Source organism: Empidonax traillii, unplaced genomic scaffold, assembly GCF_003031625.1.
Source record: "Empidonax traillii isolate 1590-97213 ecotype Southwest subspecies unplaced genomic scaffold, ASM303162v1 scaffold51:size1492887, whole genome shotgun sequence".
Classification (NCBI taxonomy): Eukaryota; Metazoa; Chordata; class Aves; order Passeriformes; family Tyrannidae; genus Empidonax; species Empidonax traillii.
Window position 1 is genome coordinate 1,003,032 of NW_020955244.1, and position 22,871 is coordinate 1,025,902.

Consider the following 22,871-nt stretch of genomic DNA (forward strand, 5'->3'; position numbering starts at 1 on the left):
ACAATTCTATGAATTGGTTCAGCCTCCTGTGAATTTTGTGGAATATAGTTTATTAGACATCTCAGAATTTACCGTTTGGATAGAGCACTGCCAGTTTATTAGCTGTTTTTATGATGCTGTAACTTGCAAAGTGCTTTAGAAAGTTAGGAAAGAACAGACTGCTCCAAGTAATCCATGAGCTAATTCCTATTTATAATACAAATGGGAGAATACCTTGAGCGAGAGCAGGTGTAGACCGAGAGGAGAAAAGAAAAACAAAACTAACCTGAGATACACAAAGTGGAAGACGTGTTCTCAGAAGAGGTGGGAGACAGTTCTTGGGATACAAAATGAGGAGAAAGCTTTTTAAACTGGATAGGCCTGTGGAGAAGCATGGAGCACTGAGGGTAAAGGAAAAGGAAATGAATTAATGAGGAAAATGCGGAAAAGAAAAACAACCCAACCAACACATGTGTGATTTAGCAGTCCTGTTTTATTAGAATGCTTTTACTTATTTTTTTGTTCATTTACTGCCGCAAGAGCTCTCTTAAAATGTTTTCTGATGTGCCACTGTCCTTGCAGAGCTTATAGAATTGGCCAGTACAGACCTGTTAAAGTGTTTAGATTGATATCCTTGGGAACTGTGGAAGAGATGATGTATTTGCGACAAGTTTATAAACAGGTAAAGTTCACAAACTGTTTAAATTTGGAGTTCTTTTTAACTATCTTGGTGGCTGAAAGCTAATCTAGCCTATAGCAAAATTGTGGTTTACTTTGGGTTAATGACATACGCTATTGACTTTCAAGGCAAAGATCCTCATTTAGCAATGTCAGAAGAACAGAACAGAATTATATTTGCATTCAAGTTTTTCTGTAACTACCGACAGTTTAATTATGCAATATACGTTGTTATTTGAAGACCTGTAACACCATCTGTGATAGCTGTGTGGTCTGATTTGGGCTGCTTTACCTTGTGAAAGTCTGGAGAAAGTAAAGCAAGAGGCATCGTGACTCTCCTGGCTGTGAAAACTTGCATATAAAAGGAGGTGGAAACGGCTTGTAGTTGCTGCTGTTATGAAGATAAGAAGTGATATTGCGTGCCAGAACGCTTAGTCTGGATCATTTGCACTGTCCTGCATTGACAGGCTTTGCTCTGGTTCTGCCCAGAACGTGTTTTTCTCCGCAAAAGCTGCAAGTTAAGAAATAAGATGATTGAATTTAAGGTTCTCATGTTAGAGGCATGTAAACTGGGACAAAGGTAGAAAACCAGTGGGGTGAAGTTGTCCTGAAGAATACATTGCATAGGAAACATAAAGGTAGGTCACCTCAGTGGGAGAGTGATATTGCATATTGAAAAAAACTTTACTAGATTGGAGGAATTAACCTAATAGTTTGAATTTTTGGCCATAAATAATTAAAAGTTGGTAGGGAGTCCTAAGTGACATGCAGTTGTAGTTAATTATTTACAGGGAGGAAGTTGGAGGCTGAATGAGTGGGAAATGCAGTAGTAAACAGATTGTCATTTTTCTCCTTGGATTTAAGTAAATGACAAGTAAGGATAAGGTTCTAAGATCCTCTGATTTCACAGAGCAGAGAGTCAAAACCCCCACAGATCCAACCTTTAACTGCTCCCAGTAATGTAACGACTTGCTTTGAAACCCTGCTTTCAAAATGTAATGGTGCCTTTTATCTCACTTAAATTCAGTGTTTTGTAGAAGCCAACAGGCCATTAGAGTTCCCCTAATTTTGACAAAATTATGTAAATTAAAAAGATAAAACTTGTTAAGGAGAAGTCAAAAGAAATAGGTGATGGGCTGAGGTGCTAACAGGTAACTGGGCAATTTGCAGAGGTTCTGCATCAGAAGCTCAGAATTAAGAAGACACATTAGTAGTTGAAATCACATGCTTACAAAACAAGTTAAATTTAATGCATGTCAAGTCCAAAATCTGTTTTTGAGGAACAGTGGCCTAAAAATATAAAAGCTAATAATTTATGGCTTTAATGTATCAGGAGTATGAATTGTACTGCTCTGTGACTATCACTTTATCAGGGTTTGAAAGAGTGTTCACTGCAAAAAAAGACACCTTACTTATTTATTCCTCTTATCCACATTCATGGGAAAACGTGGAGAGGATCCTCTTTTCACAGTTTCTGTGTGCAAAGTACTTTTGGGGAGTCGTTTCAGCAGCCAGTACCAGTAGGAGAAGCCTCAGAAAGGTTAACAAAATGATCAGTGGCGGGTTACAGCCACCTCCGTTCGCAAAAAACCTGAAGGAGGGGAGCCTGCTTCGCAGAGGTCTTGGGAGTTGGTGATCCTGTAGGAAAAGAAGACCTGGATATTGTCTGTTTGGATTTCCAGAAACCAAGTATAAGACTTCTTGAAAGGCTCCTGTGCCTTTTTTTTTTTTTCCTTTTAAATTGACTTGTGTTTTTCAAGTTTAAAGAGAAGCAATAAACAGAGCAGTAGTAAATCTGAGATTTTTTTTTTTTTTTTGGCTACGCTTGGATTGCATTCCCTTACCAAGTAAGCATTCAGTGCAGAGGAGAGTAAAAAAATAGTAATAATTTAGTACTGAGGAAAGCTAAGCAGCCAAGATGTAGGGGAGTGCCTCTAGTGTGTTTAGTTGGTGTCTGATATTAGGCATCTATACAGCAGAAGACTTCAAATATTTAAATTTTTTAAAATTCAGTAAAACCAAGCAGGTGTATGTTATACCACAATCCATCATACCAGCATCTGCCAGGGAAATTAAAACATCCTCTCTTAGGAATTTCCCCCCGCTCCAGCTAAAGCTGTGTATATAATGTGGATGCCAGGAAATTCTGACGTGTTGTTGCAGCAAACACTTCTCAAGTCTCTTGTGTTGCTCTGTTTTAGCAACTTCAGTGTGCAGTGGTTGGAAGCGAAAACGCCAAGAGGTATTTCGAGGCAGTGCAAGGATCGAAGGAGCATCAGGGAGAGCTTTTTGGGATCCACAACCTTTTCAAACTTAGGATTCATGGGTCCTGTCTTACCAAGGAAATCCTGGAGGTGTGAAGTGCTGTCCTTTTACTTTTGGGTGTTGGTTTTGCCTTTTTGCTTTCCTCATGAGGTTTTTTTGTTTGTCATCGTTTTGAATGGAAACACTATAAAACAGAATGGTGAAACTTAAACAGTACTTGTCTATGCAGTGACTTAAATGAAATAGGCATGGTAGTTTCTCACTCTGATGTAGACCATAAAATTTTTTTGGTAAATTTTTTTGAATCAAAGAATGCAAAAAGCTTGGATTATAATTTTCGTAAATTTGCTAATATATTTCTTAATAAAAATGATTTGACTTATGTTTTGATACTTTCACATGTTGTCAGCTTTGTGCACAAATATCTTTTATTCATCAATAGCTCAGGCTGACCTTTTAAGCCGGAATTCTGAACATAAAAATAGTTTTTGTGATTATAGTAACCTTTCTGTAGTACATTTTGAGGTGTCAAAAACTGTTTAATAAAACATATTTTATAATGCTGTATTTTAGAATGTTATAGGGTGGAAGTAAGTAAATAAGTGAGGCTTCATATTTTAAAATTAATTTCTTGGTTACCCTGAAAAGCCTGTTGACCCAATTCCACAGTGTAAACTGATTGAAGTATACGCAGCATTATGCCTTTTTGTATAAGGCGTGTTTGCTCCAGCTAGCTTGCATCTTGAATTTTATTGTAGCTTCATTCTAGGTTTCTTTCCATCCTTCCCTTTATTTTGTTATTTTGCACGTGCTAGGAGTTTAGTCTGGGCTTGGCTGATTGTATTCCTGGTGCTTACACCTCCGTAGAAGGAAAGAAAAACCATTCGGGATTGTTTTTTTTTTCCTGGGCTTGCCTTCTGCGTGTAGTAAAACCTGTGTGATTTTCTGTTCACATGTTTGATTGTTTCAGAGGGAAGGGCAGGTGGAAGCAGGAGTCATGACAGCCACGACGTGGCTGAAGGAGGAGAGCGCTCCACGCAGCTCAGACAAGGTAAGATGTCTTTGTGGATTGTGGGCCAGAGCAGGACAGTCCCTCTGGGTTCTGATACTGCCCTGGGCAGTATGCTGTGAGGCTGATGATGCTTCTACCCTGTTGTTTAGAAGATTTTGCCTAGGGAGTTGTGGAAAGGAGTTTCAGTTGGTGTAGACTGTTGAAAGCTTCAGGATTTGTGGAGATCTGAAGACACAGGCTATTTAGTTGTTCTAGTCAGACAGTGAGACAGTGGTTCCCATCAAATCAGTGGGCTGTTCGATACTGTCTTTTTTTTAGTGTATTTAATTTCCTAATGGTTTTCTTTTGGAACAAGATTTTTAATCTTTTTCCTGAAAAGGTTGATTTTAGAAGGAGTACTGGATTTATAGGAATGTTTTTGACTGAACCTGTGTTCAGGTACTTAGGGTAGCAAGCAGCTAGGACTATAATATGGCCTGCAAGAGTAAGGGTAGATATTGGATTAGATCACACTGAATGGCATTAAAAATTAGCTGCTATCTCCTATGCCTGTTGGAGGTTTCTGTGAACAAATATCAGTATTAATTTAACATGTGCCCTCACATTGATTGCAACTCATACTGATAAAACATCACTGTCTGGTTGTGATCTCACATTGGACTTGGTGATAAACAGCAGCTTTTCAAGCTTATGCTGAATACTTTTTGATGAGCAGGATGATATCAGGACTGAGACATTAATTTTAAAGCATCTCTTCGTGTACCAAATGTCAGTATTTACCCTTCTGACTTTCCATTTACAGGTTGTCGTAATTCCTGTCTCAGTAGTATGGATTTTTGTAGCTGGGTTCTAGATTTTGGTATCTTCAAAATGTTTCAAAGTTGCCTGGGTATAATTTTGTTTGATTACAGTAGGCTTCAACTAATTTTGGAGTGGACTGTTGTGTACTCATGACTATTTTAATATTATTCCCCATATACAAGGTGGTTAACCACTGCACTGAGATTTATTTTTTTTAATGAATGTTATTACACAATATTAAGGTTTGAATCATGAAGTCAACTTTCAGACTACCTTTGAAAGATGAAAAGTAGCAATAAGATTAGTATAAACTTGAAAAATATACGTGTAGGTTGTGAAGACATAGGTTGTTTTACATTGTGCAGCATATATTGTCTCTAATATGTAATATTAAATAATTATCTAATATTAAATTTTTTTAACGAAAATTGGTTATTTTCATTGTTTTTCTGCTACCAATTTTCAGCTGCCAGAGACTTTAATAATTTTTCATTATGATTTGTTTTGTATTTGCTTTCTATTTGCATTTTGTAATACTACTTTGTATATTTTTTGCATGAGTTCATAGTGAAAATCCACTTTTTTTACATTGCTTTGAAATTGGGAGTGTTCCATATACTATTAATGTTAAATAGCTCTGCTGTAGGTTGGTTTTTTATTTGTTTGTTTGTTTGGTTTTTTTTTTTTTTTTTTAGTTTGAACAAGCAGACTGTAGAGAAGATGGAGATCCCCACAGCACTCAGGCACAGTTAAACAGAGAAGAAACAGATTTTTGGGATGACTTCAGTGATGATGATACTCTGGAAACTTCTGTGAAAAAATGTGACAGAAGGAAGCCTTGCAATGCAAATAATTTAATGGTAGCGAAGGGTCAGCTTTCTTTAATGCAGTGTGGATTCTCCAAGCTGCTGCAGAGAGAAATTGAAACTACCAAAGAAGGGGGTGATAATTACAAATCCCATCAATTGCCTTCTGATGATGGGACTGTAAGAAAAAGCATAAATAGCAAGCCCAGTGATCTTCAGAAATGTCCAAGCAGTGTGCCTGTTTTGGAGCATGGGAAAGCTGTTCTGTCAGCTGATGGAACTGATAAACAGGATAGGCATGGGATAGACTGGATTGACTCATCAGGCTCTGAGGAGGAAGGGGACAGAGAAAATGAGGATCAAGGCGTTCCTAAGCAACCTGATATAGTCATGGAAACTGAAAGTAGTTCTGAAGAGGGGGATGATGTCATCCTTCCTACTCAAGTTCAAGCATGCCAGCAACCAGTGCTTGCTAAAAAGGTTGAAATACACAGGTCAACGTCTGAGGATTATACAGAGTTAGCAAAAGAAAAAGATGGGTCTGTGTTTAGGGGAGACAGTAGGCAGTTTGGATTCCACAGGGTTGAGCCATCTTTTGAAGACGTCACAGATGACACAGATGACACAGATTTGAAAGGAGCAAGTGACATAAGTGACGAGTCTGATGACATTGAACTTCCCCATAATTCTAAATCAAGAAAGCTAGGATCTTCCAGCCTTCCAAAAAGCAAGGAAAGATGTGCCCTTAACAATGAACGAGGTAACGTCTCCAGATCTCTGCCACAAGCAAAGAAGCCCAGTAGAGAAGAAAAGGAAGGTGATTCACAGAATATAGATGAATTTTCATCCTCTGAAGATAACGCTCCAGCTGAGAAAACTGAAGCCCGAAAGCAGAAGTGTAAAAGACAGAGAGGCAGAGTTCAGTTTGGGTCTAAAACGCTGCGTCCTGTTCGAGATAGCTCTGTTGCACGAGGGGAGTCTGGCAGTTATGCTGTGCACAGAACTTCTGCAAGAAAAACCGAATTTGAGCACCAAGAGGAAAAAATGGAGTCAATGGACAGATATTTAGGTAACTAGTAATTTCACTTCTTTGATTTTATTTGAACTTAAGTAATAACATAGGTTTAAATTTACCACTGTCTGCAGGCTCTAGGTTTTTCTTGCTATTCATGCTGTTTGTTACAGGGTACTAGTAAATGCTCTGCTAAATTAGTTAGTAACACCTTTGTGTTTATTTCTTTTTACCTGTTAGTCTTACTTTCCTGTCCTCTGGGGTGACAGACTGCTTTGTAATACTGTGTTCAAGACTGACTGTCTCTTGAACGATGCTAAGACTGAAGATGTATTAAGAATTCACAAACTAAATATTTGAGCTGCAAAACCTTAAAAGTCTTTACAGAGCTGTTAAATAAAAACTTAACGTACATGGGGAAAAAAAAAGTGATCTAAGAGTTTGAAATACCACGTAGAAGACTTGATTCTGTAAAAGAATTTTAAACGTGATAGATGCTTTGAAACTTCCTTGTCCACCTGAAAAAAGCCCACAGGGAGGGCTTTTTAGTAGTTTTAAGGAAGTAGTTTTAAGCTGTCTAGAGAAATATCCTATTTGTGATTGTACCTTTCTCCTGATGGTGCCAGATGGTGTCCAGGAAGTGGCATATATTCATTCAAATCAGAACGTGGTTGGATCCAGCAAGGCTGAGAATCACCTGAGCCGGTGGGCAGTGCGGGACGTGTTCGAGCTGAGGCAGTTCTCCCAGCTTCCTGCTAATGTCGCTGTCTGTAGTGCCAAGGTAAAGAGAAGTGTTTGGGAACCTTGTTTTAACTCTCTTATCCTCATTTTTCATCTTAAGAAGCTCTAAAAAAACCTTGTGTTTCTGTCGATGGCCACCATGGATGATCAAAGCCATTGAGGATGGGAGGAGAAGAAGGCTCAGTTGGAAGTCTAATAAATTACTTTTGTTTTTTGGGGTGGCTTTTAAGCAGCATGGTACCCTCTGTGGGATTTTTCTGTGAGAGAAACAGTAAGATTAAAGGTTGGGTGTTTGGGATCAAATTCTGTGCCATGTTTTTCTCATTTGAGCCTTGAAAATTCTTCAGTTTGTCCTGGATGCAGTTTAAAAAAATCCAGTTGCCACAGTACATTCTGGAAAACTCTGTAGCATGGAAAGTCAAACATAAATCAGTTTGCAGACTTTTTGTGGGAGGTGAATATATGCAGTTGCTATAATGAGTCAAATTGTCTAATGTCTGAAACATACAACCAGAGTTTGCTGGGAGTGCCTGTTGGCAGCGACAGATACATTTTGTGCTTTTTGTTGGTCGTGCATCTTGTTTAATTACATTGGCAATGCACACAAATCTGGAATAAATTCAGGTGGAGCTTCCAGATTTTTGTTCTCATTAGTTAGTGGTTTTAATCTGCTCTGATTATCCGAATATTTCGTTGTTTCCCTTGTAATAAACATTTGCAGTTTCCTAGACTGATGCTTAAGATAAACCACAAGCACAGAATAAGTAATTGGTGAATGTGCAGCTTAGTCTTCACAGACATGTTAGCGATCATTATAGAAATTGTAGACATACATCTGTGTTGTTCTGGGGTGTTGAACATCCACTGTGGCTGGAAGAGTTTCTTCCAGTGTTGTTGTTGTTGTTGTTGTTGTTTCACTGTATTTAATTAAGCCGTTAGCACAGTTGCCAAAGAATTTTTATACTGGGAAGATCACACCAGGAGAACCAGCAAAAGTGGTGCCTTTTTAATTCTAACACATTTGCATTAGAATGTCCCTCATTTACAGAAAAGTTGGTCAAAAATACTCAGAAGTACTTATTAATTGGCACTGGCTGACAGCAGTATTAAACTCAAATATAAACGAAAGAAAACTTTTAGAGAGCATATTTTGTTTAAAAGGCTGTTGATCCACCTCTGTTCAAAAATTGTGTTGTTTTGTTCCTGTAACTTAGAGCCCATTTTGTGTGACTGCAAGTATTACAAATCGACTTCTCTTGATTAACTTGTCAGTTTTTGTAAGGTAGGCATTTTTTGCTCAGAAGCAACAGAACAACTTCTCTTGGAGAACTAAGTAGGAAGAAAAGTATCAAAAATTATAGAGAAGTCTGCCTCTTCCTTCACTTCCTGTTATTTCTTTTACTCTAGAGGCACCAATCCAGAAATAATCCCTAGATGATGGCCTATTCTTAGATGTGGCACTCTGAATTTTTTCTGTTCTGCTTAAAAAAAAGAGCAGCCAGAGCTTCATAGACAACTTTAAAAGATTCATCTTTGTTTTGCTTTAGAAGGCATTTTGTGAAAAACATGGCTATTGTTGTGCTTCTGGCCATCATTCTTTGCTGGTCATTTTTCACTTATTTCCCATCAGTTGAAGTTAGGACATTCACTGTCAGAGCAACTGATGCGTTATAAAAAAATGCTGCTTTTATGTACAGTTTCATAAAAAGCTTTTTTAACAGATTAAAGTAGCATCACTAAAAATACAGGTGAGTCATTTAAATTTCCATCACTGTTTTAAGTAAATAAAATTACAGTTTTGAAAGCTGGGATGTTAATTGGAAACTGATAGTTACTGAAAGGAAAGCAAAGTTTTGTCAGATGAAATTCCTGACTTATGTTGTCTTCTAGCATCATTGGTCTAATTGAGTTTCTCAGCAACTTCTGTGTAGCTGTTTGTTTGCTCTGGGTATCAATGATCATATCCTTTGGTAGAACCTTTTTTTACAGTGTATTTATATTGGAGCTTTATTTGGTAGTGTCATGAAGGCTCCTGAATAATATTTTTCCCCCTGTTAATATTTATGTCTCTTCTTAAGCACACTTAATCAAACTCCCCTATTTCTAAGTATAATTGGTCAGGAAAGGTTATTTTCCTTTCATTTCATAGATAAGTCTGCTTAGGACCAAAAAGTAAAATGTCCTTTGTGCAGTTCATTTTACCTATGCCAACTGTTATCTTCCTGCTTTGCAGTTTCACTCAGCAGGCTGTCTGTAATAATGCGTTTCTGATTTAATGTATTTTAAATACATTTTTCAAGTAATCACCGATATCTCTGTGAAAGGGGATCAGGAATTCTTAAAAACTAGAATTGTTCTATTGAAGTGGGTGAATCGCAAGTTGGGAAATACAAATTCCTCTAAATCTTGGTTGAAGACTCGAGTGAAACATTTTTGTTTCGTGTTTATGGGTGAATCTGGAATGACGGTATAATAAGCGGTTATAATAAGCAAAAACAATCAATAAAGAAAACCCCTTGTAAGAACATTGACAGGTTGATTTCTTGCTGTTGGCTACTTATCTAATCACATTTTTGCTTGACTAAATTTACATAAACTTTTATATCCTATATTAAGTTCTTCAGTTTCAGTGGCTAATTTATGGAAACTAGGTGAGTAAAGAAAAAACAAGTTGCTGCAAAGCAGTAGAGAGCAATGTATTCTTCCTGGTTTTCTACCTGTATAACTAAAAGGAGTATATATTAGGTTTATTAGTGCTTTCCTTATTGCTGAAGCACGGAGACTAATGTAGTTGCTTGAGCTGTAGAAACTGCTTAAAGCTGGACCAGACTGCAAAACCTTTGAGGACTCTTCTTTGAAAGTGAGAGAGGTTGCATGGGAAGAAGATCCTTGAGAGCGAAGGTAGAAGGGGTGGTGGGGCAGCAAATCTTACTCTTCAGGAGAGAAATTTGAAGGTATGTAGAACACCTTTTTTAAGGACATGAGTAACTAATGAACTTGGATTTAAATTAGTTGTACAAAAATGTAAGACTTGAATGCTTTTTCTTACCCCAGAGTTCGTCTTGGGGATAGTTACTCCCCTTAATTAGAGTTTAGAAGGTCTGTGTTAGATCTACACAGTTGCACTAGTGTAATTCACAGTCAAATAAATATCTCTTAACCTTTTGAGCTGTAGACTTCAATCAAGTTCATTTTTTTTATTCAGTAATAAGTAGCCAGTCTGTCCTTAGTTTTACCTGTGCCTATTCCTATACCCCAACTACCTTTTCTCTGAACAAATAGAACATGTTATTTTAACCTGCTATTATTTTGTACCTTTAAAGGCTTAAGGGAGGAAAATCTTGGTTCTTTTTATAAGAAATAGATCTTGCTATGTTTCTTCTTTCTGGCTTGCTTTGTTCTCCAGGTTCCATAAGAGTCCTGGATTCAAGACTGCAGAGCCTTTGACTCTTCTTTCCCCAGAGGTGACAGGGAGTGCAGTCATACTGTTTGTTCATGTCAATTTTTAAAGGAATTGTGCCAACTGACAAATTTAGCTGAACCGCTCACATTTATGGTTCTGAGTGCTTGTTTGGTGTGTGTTTCTGTAAGTATTGTATGGCTATGGAAAATAAAGTTTGGTAACAGCAACCAGAATATAAAGTGCGCCATCAAGAAGCAAGAATAGGACATCGTGAGAGTCCTCTCACAACTTAGCAGCTGTGAAAGTTGAGATAAAATCCAAAAGTAGTAAATGTAGCAATATAAAACAAGCAAGCAAGAGAATAAACCCTATTCTGGTTGAATATCATTAGTCAAAATAAATCCTTTCCAGCATCTGAGTTAAAGAAAGATAGCTGTTTGAAGATAGTTTGTATGTGACAATAGTAGAAGCAAACAAATGTGAAAAGGTTTTTGTACCACATGATACTGAAAAAAGGAAAATAAATTGTGGGATATATTCCTTTTATCACATGGGATGGCATAAAAGTGTAAGATGATGCTCTAGCTATAGGTGAGTTGGAGCAGCATTCTCAATGAAGCAACACATTGTTATCTTGTTAAAGAACAAGCTTTCATAGTCATCTACAGCAGCAGAGATTTGCTTATAGTTTATTTTGCAAGTGTAATCAGGGAGGTACTTAAAAGACTAAGATTAACTGGGTTCTTTTGACTGACATGGCATAATATCACTTAAATGTAGAATGCTTGCAATTATAGTACAAATATTTTAATGCCAACAGTTTCTGAACTGTACACGTTATCCTTTCTCTGAAGATGGTTTGTGTTCTGACCATTGCCCACAGGGTTGGATTGCTGTAGATTGTAGATGCCCAGAATAGTATGATAATCTTTCCACAAAGAGTTGATGTTTCTGATAGTTCTGCTTATGTGGAAGGCACTGATGTGTCAGTAATGAGAGGTGTTTAGAGCCTCAGAAATCAAATCAAAGCCAGGGATTTTGGTTCCATGCAGAAGGGTGGCAGTTTCTGAAGAAATTTCAGAGATACAGGTGTAATAAGTTAATCATGATTTGCACTGCTAACTCTGTATTATTACATATAGAAGTATAACTTCCTGTATATTTCTAAAAATTTATTGCACCTCCCAGAACCTGAGTGTCTCAGGAAGCAGACTGGTGTATCTCTGTGCAATCCAGGATCTCATGCTACTTGTAATCTTTCATAACACATCTTAAGTGTGAAAGCATGAGTTATGGTTAGAATTGCAATGCCATGATGCAGGGAGAAGAACACACCAGGCTTCAGTCTTGTAAACCCCTTGAGGGTAAAAAATGCACATCGTTTAGTGTGGCATGTGGCCACTCCAGTAAAAACTGAGAGCTGTTCTTCATTGATTCCTTATGCATATGACAACAAAATGCACTTGATGTGCTGTTTCTCAGAAGATCCTTCATAAGAAAGGTCTGTTTTCTGGTCTGTTATGGAGAAGTGTGAAGGAAGAAGGTATATGGGAATTAATCTCTTGGAATAAATAGCTTGGTTTTTTCCCTGCATTATTTTGCTGGGTTTAGCCTGACTTGATGATGTGGAGAAATCTGTGTTCTGCATTTGTTTTTAAATTCAAGTCTTGTGAAAATAGACTTAATTAAATATTCATTGTGGTTTCATTAAAAAAAATATATTACCACATTATTATTACCACGTCACTATCTGCTGAGAACATAGCTGAAAACAAACAAAAAAAAAGAACTATCTTGTGTAACTACGGAAAGAAGCATATGGAAAACAAAAGCTTCTAAAAGCAAACGTGAAATGAACTTGTAGACTGGACATGGTGGACTTACAAAGCCAGACTATAATTTTCAGAGCAAACCTACAGTTATTTCAGCCTTCCAGAGAAAAAAACAAGTCTTGAGAATTCATGTGATATTTTACTCAAAATTACTCTGGCTTTACTGCATTCCTTAATGAATTTCCTAGTTAATTTCTGTGTTAATTGGCAAAAACAGCCTGTATGAAATGTCTGGCACCAGTATGGAAGTCTGGGATGGGCTTTCTCTAATTCCTACCAAGCTGAATTTGTGTAGTAATTCTTCAGTAGGAGTCCGGGGTGATGGGGGAGCTGAGTGAGCTTGGGGAAATCTTTGGAGAAGGCTTGGATGTTTCACAAAAAAGACAGCAAATGGGAACAGGACACACTAAATAATGGGAAAACTGATGATTTCCCACATTAGAGGTGATTTTCACTTTTTAGTGTGTGGAAAAGTGTTAGCTACAAGAACTTGTACTGTACCTGTTGAATATGTGGAGTCTCTTTTTTTAGTCAACTGCCTGTTTTCAACTTAAGTTTACTTTAAGTTCTACTGAAAAGAAATGTACAAAGACAGCCATTCAATTGAGGATTAATCACTATGGCAACAGAAATGTGGTGACTGAAAAGGGGGAGGATATATTCTTCCCTCAGCTTCCTGCCAGCTGTCATATTCAACCTTTGCGGCATGAATTCAGGCCAAAATATAGACTGTGACCAGCTCTAAGAAACTTTATCTGTATTTTTATAAATTCGTACAAGAATTGCACTATAAAGGAAGACTTAATCCTCTAAATTGGATGACAGACATTTGGCACTATTGCCAGTGTTTGACAGAGAAATAACGAGATGCTTTGTAGTAAAACCTGGATTAATGGTAAACCCCTCTTTATGTTATTGCAATGTGGTGTAAATGAAAAAACTAAGCATGCTGTCAGCCTAGGAAAAAACGTGCCCTTTTTATCTGCAATGCAGATTTAAGTACTGTGGAGAATACTGTAAATACAAAAGTTGTGTCATTAAGAACTCTTTATCTTATTTGTATTACATTGACATTTTGTAGATTGTTTAAACAAAGACTTTCTATCGGTTGTAGGAACTCTGATTGCAGTGTGTTTGCACAGCCATCAGATTCAACAAGTTTAGATAGTTGTTTACAAAGAGCAGGGTTTTGGGAGATAACATGCCTTTATCTTTGCTGCTCTAGGATGGTGAACTATTCAGCTTTAAAAGAATTGTTCCCACGTGATTGGCCTGTCATGCTGGTTTACCGAGTTCACTTTTTCAGTTTAACCATTCCACTGTGGCTTTTGGTTGCGTTTTTCGAATGTAGTCAGTTCATATGTGGCCTTCTGTGAGTGGCATTTTCATTATGATATGTGTACATGGCCTTTAGTTTTGCTCCTGTTCGATGGATGGCTGAGAAGGTGAAAGGAGATAGGTGTAAGTCCACGGACCTCTGCTGGAGTAAGCAATTACCTTAGGCTTTGACTTCTGAGACAGGCTGACTATCTCCCCTCGTTCTCAACAATAGTAATAACTATGTCGATTTAAGATCATATTTTTGGTGCAAGACAGTGGTCTGTCATACAGGAATTATTTTTGCTAAAGGCTCAACAGCTTCAATAAAAATAAAAAATTCGTGGTCTGTTACCTGACTGTAGAAGAAACAGACTCAGAAACAAATGTGAAACAGGGCACAGTCTGTTCTCAGCTGACTTTAGTAGTCAATTCTCCACTACCACACAAAAGAGCAGAGTTTGTGGAATGTCCAGTTTATTGATGCAGAAAAGCTGTTTGGAACAAACGGGAAGATTACTCATATTACTCTAAATTTTCTTTAGTTTCATTAATTTTACTGGTCTCTTGGTTTGGCAAAATGTTTTGGAGGAGTAATTTAGACCCATAGTAAATCTTAACCATTATTGTAAGTTGAAGAATAATTCAGCATATGTTCAAGAAAAGCATATGAAAAGGTCATAATAATTCACACATAATATCAGAAAAACTCCCAGGACGGGGAGGAAAGAAAAGAAAGAAAAAAAAAAAAAAGGAAAAACTATTTAGAATCGTAATTTGGGTACATAAAGAGGGTTGAATGCAGTATCACATGATCACATTATCACCAGTCACCCAAAACCAGCTGCAAATCACAAACGTGCGAAGTCGAGTATTGTCTCAGGGTTTGAGGAGAGTGGGAAGATACAAAGTAGGGTATGGCATAAGGGTTTATTTGCTGGTAAGATGTGCTTTAAGAGGTCAGTCATACTGAATTCGTTGTGTTCCATGCTTTTGTATTATTTTGGGTGACTGCAAGGCAACTAGCCATTTGAGAAGGCCATTCTTGTTTGATTTAGAAATGAAAACAAACCGTGAAACCGTGCAGTGGTAATTTAGTGCCCTGGGTATCTGACAGCAGCGGTCTCACGCATACCTGGAGAGAAAAGCCTCATAACATTGTTTCAGCTGTGAGTCGGGAAATCGGAGGATTATTGCTGACTGGAAGTCAGTGTCTGGCAAGATACTTGCTGTAGGGATACTTGGGGTAGTTAGGCAGTAAAAGAGGGGGAGATGGTCAGGCACAGTGCAGCTATGGCTGAAGAATAATTATGTAAACATCTTTTCAAGTTCAGATTCAGGCTGTTGAGGGACGTTAGTTATCCTCTGGAGACTCAGTGAATTGCCACAGATATGAGACAACTTAAAAAGCAAGTATGCCTGAGCCTCTATTTCTCTTCCCAGCCTCTGCTCACTTATTCTCTCACACCTTTTCATCTTGCTGCGTCTGAAAAGGTGCAATGTTGTTGTGTTTTGCGTGGCTAGAAGGGAGTAAAGAAAAGGAATGAATTGACTGGCTTAAGGTCGCCAGTCATCTCAGTCCTGTCTAAAGATGCTTATACAGGAATTAGCATTCATTGCTCCAGAATATGGAGCTGTTCCTTTGTGCCTGTTATAGGAAGAACAGGTACTGAAGTTTTGTACTGACAAAGATGGACAAAAATTGGTTTTGGTAGGTGCATACTAGTTTTAAAACTTCCATACTTAGGCAGCAGGAAACAGATTTTTATCTTTGATGTCAATGTAATTATTTCACTGCACCTTCCCCCCACCCTGTGCCCCCAGAGGTTTTTTGTTGAAGGAAGAAAATGTGGATACAGAAATGTGTAATGGTTTTACAGATAATTCAGTATAAGCACACTTAACACATCAGATATCCAGTAAGTATGTTTTCAAGTTAAACTTTTCCACTTTGAACAGCTGAAATTTCTTAAAATGCACTGCAAAGGCTTACTGTCCTTAATGTATTTAAATATTTAGTAGAGACTAACTGCTTTCATGACTGCTGTCATTCTCCTTGTCAAAATTCTTTTAAAATACATATAGCAGACACTGTATGGTATGTGTATGCTATAACATACTTTGAAGGGGTTTAGTTTCCTTTATTATTTCATTCTTTTGGTCGTGGCATTTATTGACTCATAAAGGGTGTGGTATTAATAATATAAATGCTTTAAATTGCTAGTAACAGTAGTGTCAGAACAAGAGTCTGATGCTCCTAGCTGAGTCAAATTCTCTTAATTTCAGTCTTACTTTAGGAGGCTGCCTTATTCATGTGATATACATGGTAATTCAGGTGAACATGACCAGTTCTGTACAGTCAGTGCGGGGTTTCATGTAGAAGTGAATAATGGGGACACAGTAGTTTGTTAGAGAAGGTGCTTGAGGAACAGAAAATGTAGAAAGCTAATGAACGGAAGTTTTCATCATGAAATCAGTGAGTTAGAGGGCAAACATTGAAAGGTAATTGGAAAGATGTTGGCCATGAGGACAGTGAATTAAGGAGGGTAATACACCAAGTCAAATTCAAAAGAAATTAAATTGGTGTGAAATGTTGACAATGCTGGAACATGACTGAAGGTTTTGCCTTGTAGTGGTACTTGTAAGAGAAGGGCAGAGGGAATATTTTCATCCCAGTGTGCAAAGCTTACCTCTGCATAAAACCTGTTATCCATAAATCACTCACAGTAACAGGATTCAGATTTGACCTTCAACAAACATAGAAACATCTTAAGAGAAACCAAATAAGTGGTTTATATTTACTGAAGAAGTGTTTACTGTTTTTCAAAAAAGAGGCGATTGGATTTGGGAGTTGGGGGCTGGAATTTCTAGAACATTCACCAGTTCATCAGAGCCAATTGTTGTGTTTCATCCTAACTGGGTACCGTTTAACCAACTGCCTTTGCTCCAGAAAACTGAGATAAGCCTTTCAGCTTTTGTGGTAACTTTTTTATAGTCACTTTTTCTACCCAAAGGAAAAAAAAAAATCTTTAAGCAGCTTATTTAGGTAGAAGAGGAGCTCTTTGTGTGTATATGGTGGTATTTTGATGTTGGTTTTTTGGGTGTGGCCGTGTGGGTCACTGTACTTAAAATTTTATGCTTCCTGATCTTCATAGGCCATTTGTGCATTTCTTTGCAATTAGCAATACTTCTAACATTAATTCTGTTCCTCTGCAAAGACAAGTAATTTTATGACTTTCAGTGTGTTTACAACATATGGCTTTTTTCCCAAAGATACTAAAAATCCTCTGTGTTTGAACAGATGTGTAAACCAAAGTATTACTGCCTCATATACTTTGGTCTTGTTTAAAAAGAGGTGGAGGGATGCACATTTTGGGGGGTTTAAAATACCTTTAAGACAGGCATTGACATGGCTAGTCTTGTATTCTGTGGGAGTTATGCTTTCTTGAATTAAATTATACAGCTGTGATTTACTGACAGAGTGAAAATAAGCCAAGTCTTAGCATAGTGAGATCTGAATATTATGAATATACTTCATGCAACATTTCCATCAAAATAAATATATTTTAAAACCATCATTGCTTTCTTCTTTTGACGTACATTTTCTGAGTAAAGTTCTGTGTTATCCATGCATTCATTAAAAAAAAAAAAAAAAATTTAAAATGTTAAGAAATGTATAGAGAACCAGCAAGAGAATTGTAGAATAGTTATGCTGTAGGTAATGTCTACTAATTCAATCTTAATTTTGTTACTAGCATTATACTATTATTGGGAGGGCAGGGGTTTTATCTCAACTGGGGACTTGGCTCCAGTTTTGTATAGTGTAACTTAAAATAGTGCAGTAGAATTTTGAGCTTTGGAGTTGTGGATTTGTCCTAAAGTGAGAACTTATGCCTGTAGGTTCCAAATATTAACATCTCTTTCTGTATGCTAGCTCGAGGTTACTTACCAGAGTAAAGCTGAGAGCAGATGTGAGATCCTAAAGCTCAGAAACATTGTGAACAGCCCATGGAAATAAGGGAAATGGACATGGACCAAATAGAAACGCATTGAGAAGAAACACTGTAAATCTGAAACCAAATTTTGAACTGCAGGTGACAAGGTGTGAACACAGTTTGTGTTTTCATCTCTAAAGGTAGTGTTAGTAGGGAGACTGAGGACATCACTAACCAGCTATTCTTTCCCGTGATTTTATTTGAAAAAAAAATAAAAGGAAAAGGTAGTGCTGCTTCTTTATGTGTTTTTTTCCTGTTTTTCCATGCTCTTCATAAGCATTTTTGCATTTTCTTGTTTCCTTTGGCTTGCCTTTTGGCAAAGGGGAAATTTTGATGAAAATTTATGAGCGTTTTTGAAAAATAACTTCGGTGTAAATAGGATTGTATTTTTGTGCAAGATATCAGAGAACCGAGACTTCCCTTCCATGTCCCTGGAAGTTTGTGACTGAGTAGGGATCCTACTTTGCAGCTGTGAATCCCAGTCTGAGTGATAGCTAGGAGTGAGAGAGCTGGGTGCAGTGGAACTCTTCATTATGTCAGAGACACAGCTGTCTTAACGATTTCAATGTCTCATTTTACTAGAAAAATGATGAAAGCCCAGAAGGCAGCACTGCAGAGAAGAGCCTTGTTAAGGGAGGGCGAGAAATGCTGATGAACAGTAAGCAGCATCATCTGTATGTTATGCATCCTGTGACCCAGAGAAAGCAAAAAGTGTGCAGAGTGGGTTCAACCACCTTCTTGATTGGAAAGACACCCAAGGGAATTCGCAGGTGAGACTGTTTTGGTGAGCTGGAAGTACAGTTCTAGTGCTGCAACAAACTTCCCTCTGCGTAGTTGTTGCTTTTGTCTTTACTTCAGCCCTGCTCAGGGAATACCGACTGTTTTCTCTGGCAAGAGTGGAACCAGTGGGAAACCTCCACTCCTGCCACATTAAGAGTACTGTAACTGATAAATTAATTGAACACACAGATTACTGAACCTGTTGGTTCAATGGTCATGTAAGACATCACTGTGCAGATGTCGTCATGAGTGTTCGTGGTATGTTCGTCGTGCACAACTGCAAAGCAGTGATTAAGCTATATGGAAACAAGACATTTTGTAGTGTGAGCTTCTGACTGCCTGCTGGCTTTGCCCAGATCTCATCCCTGTCTTTGAAGGACTAATAAAATAAAATTGGACTTCATGTTTCTTTTTTAACATGGGGCTCGATATTTTTCAATATTTCTTTTAATGTTTTGTTCCCCCCCTCATTTTTGGAGTGCTAATACTTTTTCTGGTTCCTTGCTTTCCCTTTTCCCCCAAGCAATTGTTATTATTCTGAATATACTAATATGTTATTAGTATGAATATTAAATTCCACTGTTACATAAATAGAACTTCAATAAAAAGAGCCAGGTGGTATGTGGAAATAGAAAGTGGAATTCAGTAGCTAACTAAGGAAATATTTATTTTAAAAAAGTAGATAAACACCTACAGAACAGATATTTGGGGTGTATTTTCAATTTTGTCTTGAGACAATTAAATTGCTGTATGAGAGTTGGCAGCTAGGTAATGCCTGTTAGTGTTCAGGATCTGCCATATCAGCTCTCTGGCCTCAGCTGTCCAAACTGTTGCTGTTGAGCTGCCAGATTTGTTTACTCTTGTAGACACTGACAATGCTAAATATTTACGAGGCGCTTAGAGAAGAACCCTTCATTCTAGAAATAATTCAGAACTGTAATCGTAGTTCTCAATAATTCGTTGAGGTGAAATTTTCAGAGGTAACGAAGGCTGTTAATGCCAAATCCTAAAGCCATATCTAGCAAAAAGCTTAAACCATTCACTGTTAAACATGACTCAGGTGGTCTGTTAGCACCTGGCGTGCAGTTTGGCTTGGTCTGCACGTGGATGTGCCCTTCAGTGGATGAGGGTGGTTGTGTCTCAGTCTCCTGTGCCCAAACACAAGTTGCAGGGCAGAGTGGGAAGCTCTCTGCAGTCACCACACTCTAAGGGTGTAATTGGAGCCAGCCAGTCGAGTGGTTTGAGGCAAACAGGGTTAAATCTTACTGCCTTTTGGAGCCCCCATACAGGGAGGGCAACATGTTTGATATCCCTTCTCTGGCATGGGAGCGTAAACCCACCTCTCCAGCCTTCCAGTAAGGTTACCTGACCCCAGACGAGGGCCAACTCAATTAGGGTGATCTTTTTTAACTAAATCTTGGCCTTTTAGCAGGAATATATTCCATAACTCACTGAGTAGGATGATGTGGACAGTCCTTGTCTCCCGTGAAAGCTTTTGTCCGACTCTTGTTTAGTAAGTCTTCTTCAAAAGGAATTGGAGCAACTATTTCCAAAACAAAAAACCCCCACCAACAAAACTCCCAACATTGAACCTTCTGTCCCTCTACACTTCTTCGGTATCTATATGCTTCTGAACTCTGTCCCTTTCTTATGGTATCTTACCTTTAGTGACAGTAAGTCTTTGAATTGTAAGCTGAGGAAATCACAGTGTAGTTTGGGATTCAAAAGTCATTTCAGTTCTTCTGAAGTTATCACTCTTTCTTCTCTTTGCTAATAAAAACAAACAGTGCTTCTAACAAGGGAGTTACTTTTGATGATTATTTTCTGGATTATCAAATTACTATTTGATGATTATTATCCAGGTGAATTGAATTAATCGCTTGAAACTGCTTTTGTTTCTAGTTAAAGGTGTCACAATAACACGTTTTTCCTTCTTGGTAATTACAGGACACAGTTTGAGGAAATGGTATCCCACTTTAATATGGGATCAGTGAAAGGCCTCGCAGAACATATTGCAAAAGCTACCTCAGAAACAAGGCAGAACATGTTGAAGGAATTCTATGTTTCCAAGCATCCTGAGATGGAGCCTTTCTTCTCAGTTGAAATACCAGCACAAGACTTACGTGGCCCTGAGGAAGGAGAACTGGATAGAGCACGCTCTAGAAAAAGAAAATCCGTCGTTAATTTTGGAAGGTCTAAGTCCAGACCTTCAACAGCTAAAGAGCTACTTCTGAGCAGGACTGCAGAAACACAGACCCAGCAGAGCTGTAGAGGAGGAGCAGGGAAGCCTCACGATGGCTCCTGCCTGCAAGATGTGCTTGTTGATGCAAAATGTAAACAGTCACCCACTGTTGCTGCTCAGCATTTAGAAAGGAGAAACAGTCAGGCATGCAAGGATTTTATGGCATCTGGCTCACTGAACAGTAAATCAGGGGTGCTGCCTGTAAAGAGTTGTGAAGGACAGCAGGACTCAGAAGGAACACAGATGCCAAAAAAAAGATCCCTGTCTCAATCAGAAAATGGAGAGAGCAAAGCTCAGATTTACAAGAAAAAGTCTTTTATGGATTTACTTGGAGATACCTCTATTCTCAATGACGTCTTCAGAAGTGGTGGAAATGGGCCTGCAGGATCACCAAGGAGATTCTCCTCAGGGGAAGCAGAAAAATCGAAGGGGAAACCAAAAGATTTCTGGGATATGCTGAATGAGCAGAACGGGGAGAACCTCAGAAAGCTCACGGACATAGCAGTCATAGAGAAGCTGTGTGAAAGAGCACCTCGTTCCACAGTGGCAGAAGAGACAGAAGTGTGTGAAGGTTCTCTCTGGAAAAAAAATGAAAATTTTCTATGGAAAAAGTATCGTGCGGGTGATTCAGATGAACCATCCACTGCTAAATCTTGTAATGTAGTAAAATGAAAGTTTTCTACTCGGGTTGCACTTTTTAACTATTTTAGTTGAACACTGAGGAGCTTCAGGAGTGTGGAACAAAACATTGTAACTCCATGAAATTAAAGGCAAAATGATGAATTCTTATCTAGAGTGAGAGTGAATTACATTTTACAGGTGAGAATTATGTATGGAACAACATATGCAAATATGTATGTAATTACATATGCAATGTATAGTACATTTGTGCATAGTAATGCATATAGACTATATATTGTAAGCTATGATATATTAATTTTAAATTAAACTTTTTTAGAATTTTCTGAGTACTCTTGGCTTTCATTAATTCTGTTTCTGGGCTCAGTAGCTGTACTTTGTATTTATTTTCCCTTGGACACCCTCAGTCATCTCAACAGTCTAATGATAACAGGATTTGACAATGATATTTCATATATTTTCTGAGGCACTAGAGACTGGGGCACTTCCTGAGCCAGGGATGACGTCTCTGTGTCCAACAGTTGTTGATGGGTTCCCACCCCTGTGATTTTCCTCTGTCTCTGAAGCTGTGGAACCTCCAGATCCTCAGTGTCCCGTGACAGCTCGTTTCTCAGCTTGGTTGAAGTGAAGAACTGCCAGTTTTTGTTTGGTCTTTCTCATTAGTGATGCCAGGTGTCAGGTTTCATCTCCTTTTTTATTTTTATAGACAAAATCACGTCTTTGTGAGTTGCTGGAATATGCAGTACAGTGCATGTGGCCTAAGGTATTCTGGAATGCTGGATGTAATAAGGCTTCTAAGTGGGAAGTGTTCTTCACAGGTTGGAGGAGTGGTGATGAGATACACGATGTTGTGCCTCATTTGCCAGGATAGTCACCTTTGTCAGTGCTGTGGGATCGTGTGAAGAGTGCCTTGTAACACACGATGAAGAGAGGCCAGGGCTTCACGTTGGCCTGGAAATCTTAACCCTAATCCTTGATTTGTGTACGTTTCAGATGGCGTGCAGGGCTTTTGCCCTTTGCTGTTGCAGTGCCCTTGTTGTTCTACTCAGTGGGGTTTGTGTGGGTCTGGCAGAGCAGGTGGTACCAATAGTTCCTGTTGCCTTCAGTGAAAATTCTTTGACTGGAAAGAAAACAGGTTGCCAGTGAAATAGCAAGAAATCTTGCCCTGCCTATGCTGGAAAATGCAACTACCTCAGCAACCGTCACCAGACCTGGTTAAGAACAATGGTGTTCTGAGTCTGGTTTACAGCGTAGTTTGGATCTTAAGAGTGATTTGCAGACTGGGGCTGCGGTCAGAACTGCATTTGGGGGTAGCTCTGTGGCGCACAGATTTCATATTTGATCTGGGGGCAGGAGACTGAATAATTTC

General features: G+C 38.3%; 1 protein-coding gene across 1 annotated transcript in view; it reads left to right on the plus strand.

Moving 5' to 3' along the window:
* Positions 1-21,833, plus strand: part of ERCC6L2 (ERCC excision repair 6 like 2) — a 51,846-nt gene extending 30,013 nt beyond the window's left edge. Inside the window, exons 14-20 of the mRNA XM_027879174.1 lie at positions 562-661; positions 2,859-3,011; positions 3,893-3,973; positions 5,431-6,610; positions 7,180-7,334; positions 18,424-18,611; positions 20,569-21,833. Of these exons, the coding sequence (XP_027734975.1) occupies positions 562-661; positions 2,859-3,011; positions 3,893-3,973; positions 5,431-6,610; positions 7,180-7,334; positions 18,424-18,611; positions 20,569-21,535 (2,824 nt within the window). The 3' untranslated portion in view covers positions 21,536-21,833. The remainder of the gene's footprint in view (positions 1-561; positions 662-2,858; positions 3,012-3,892; positions 3,974-5,430; positions 6,611-7,179; positions 7,335-18,423; positions 18,612-20,568) is intronic.
* The last annotated feature ends 1,038 nt before the right edge of the window (positions 21,834-22,871 follow it).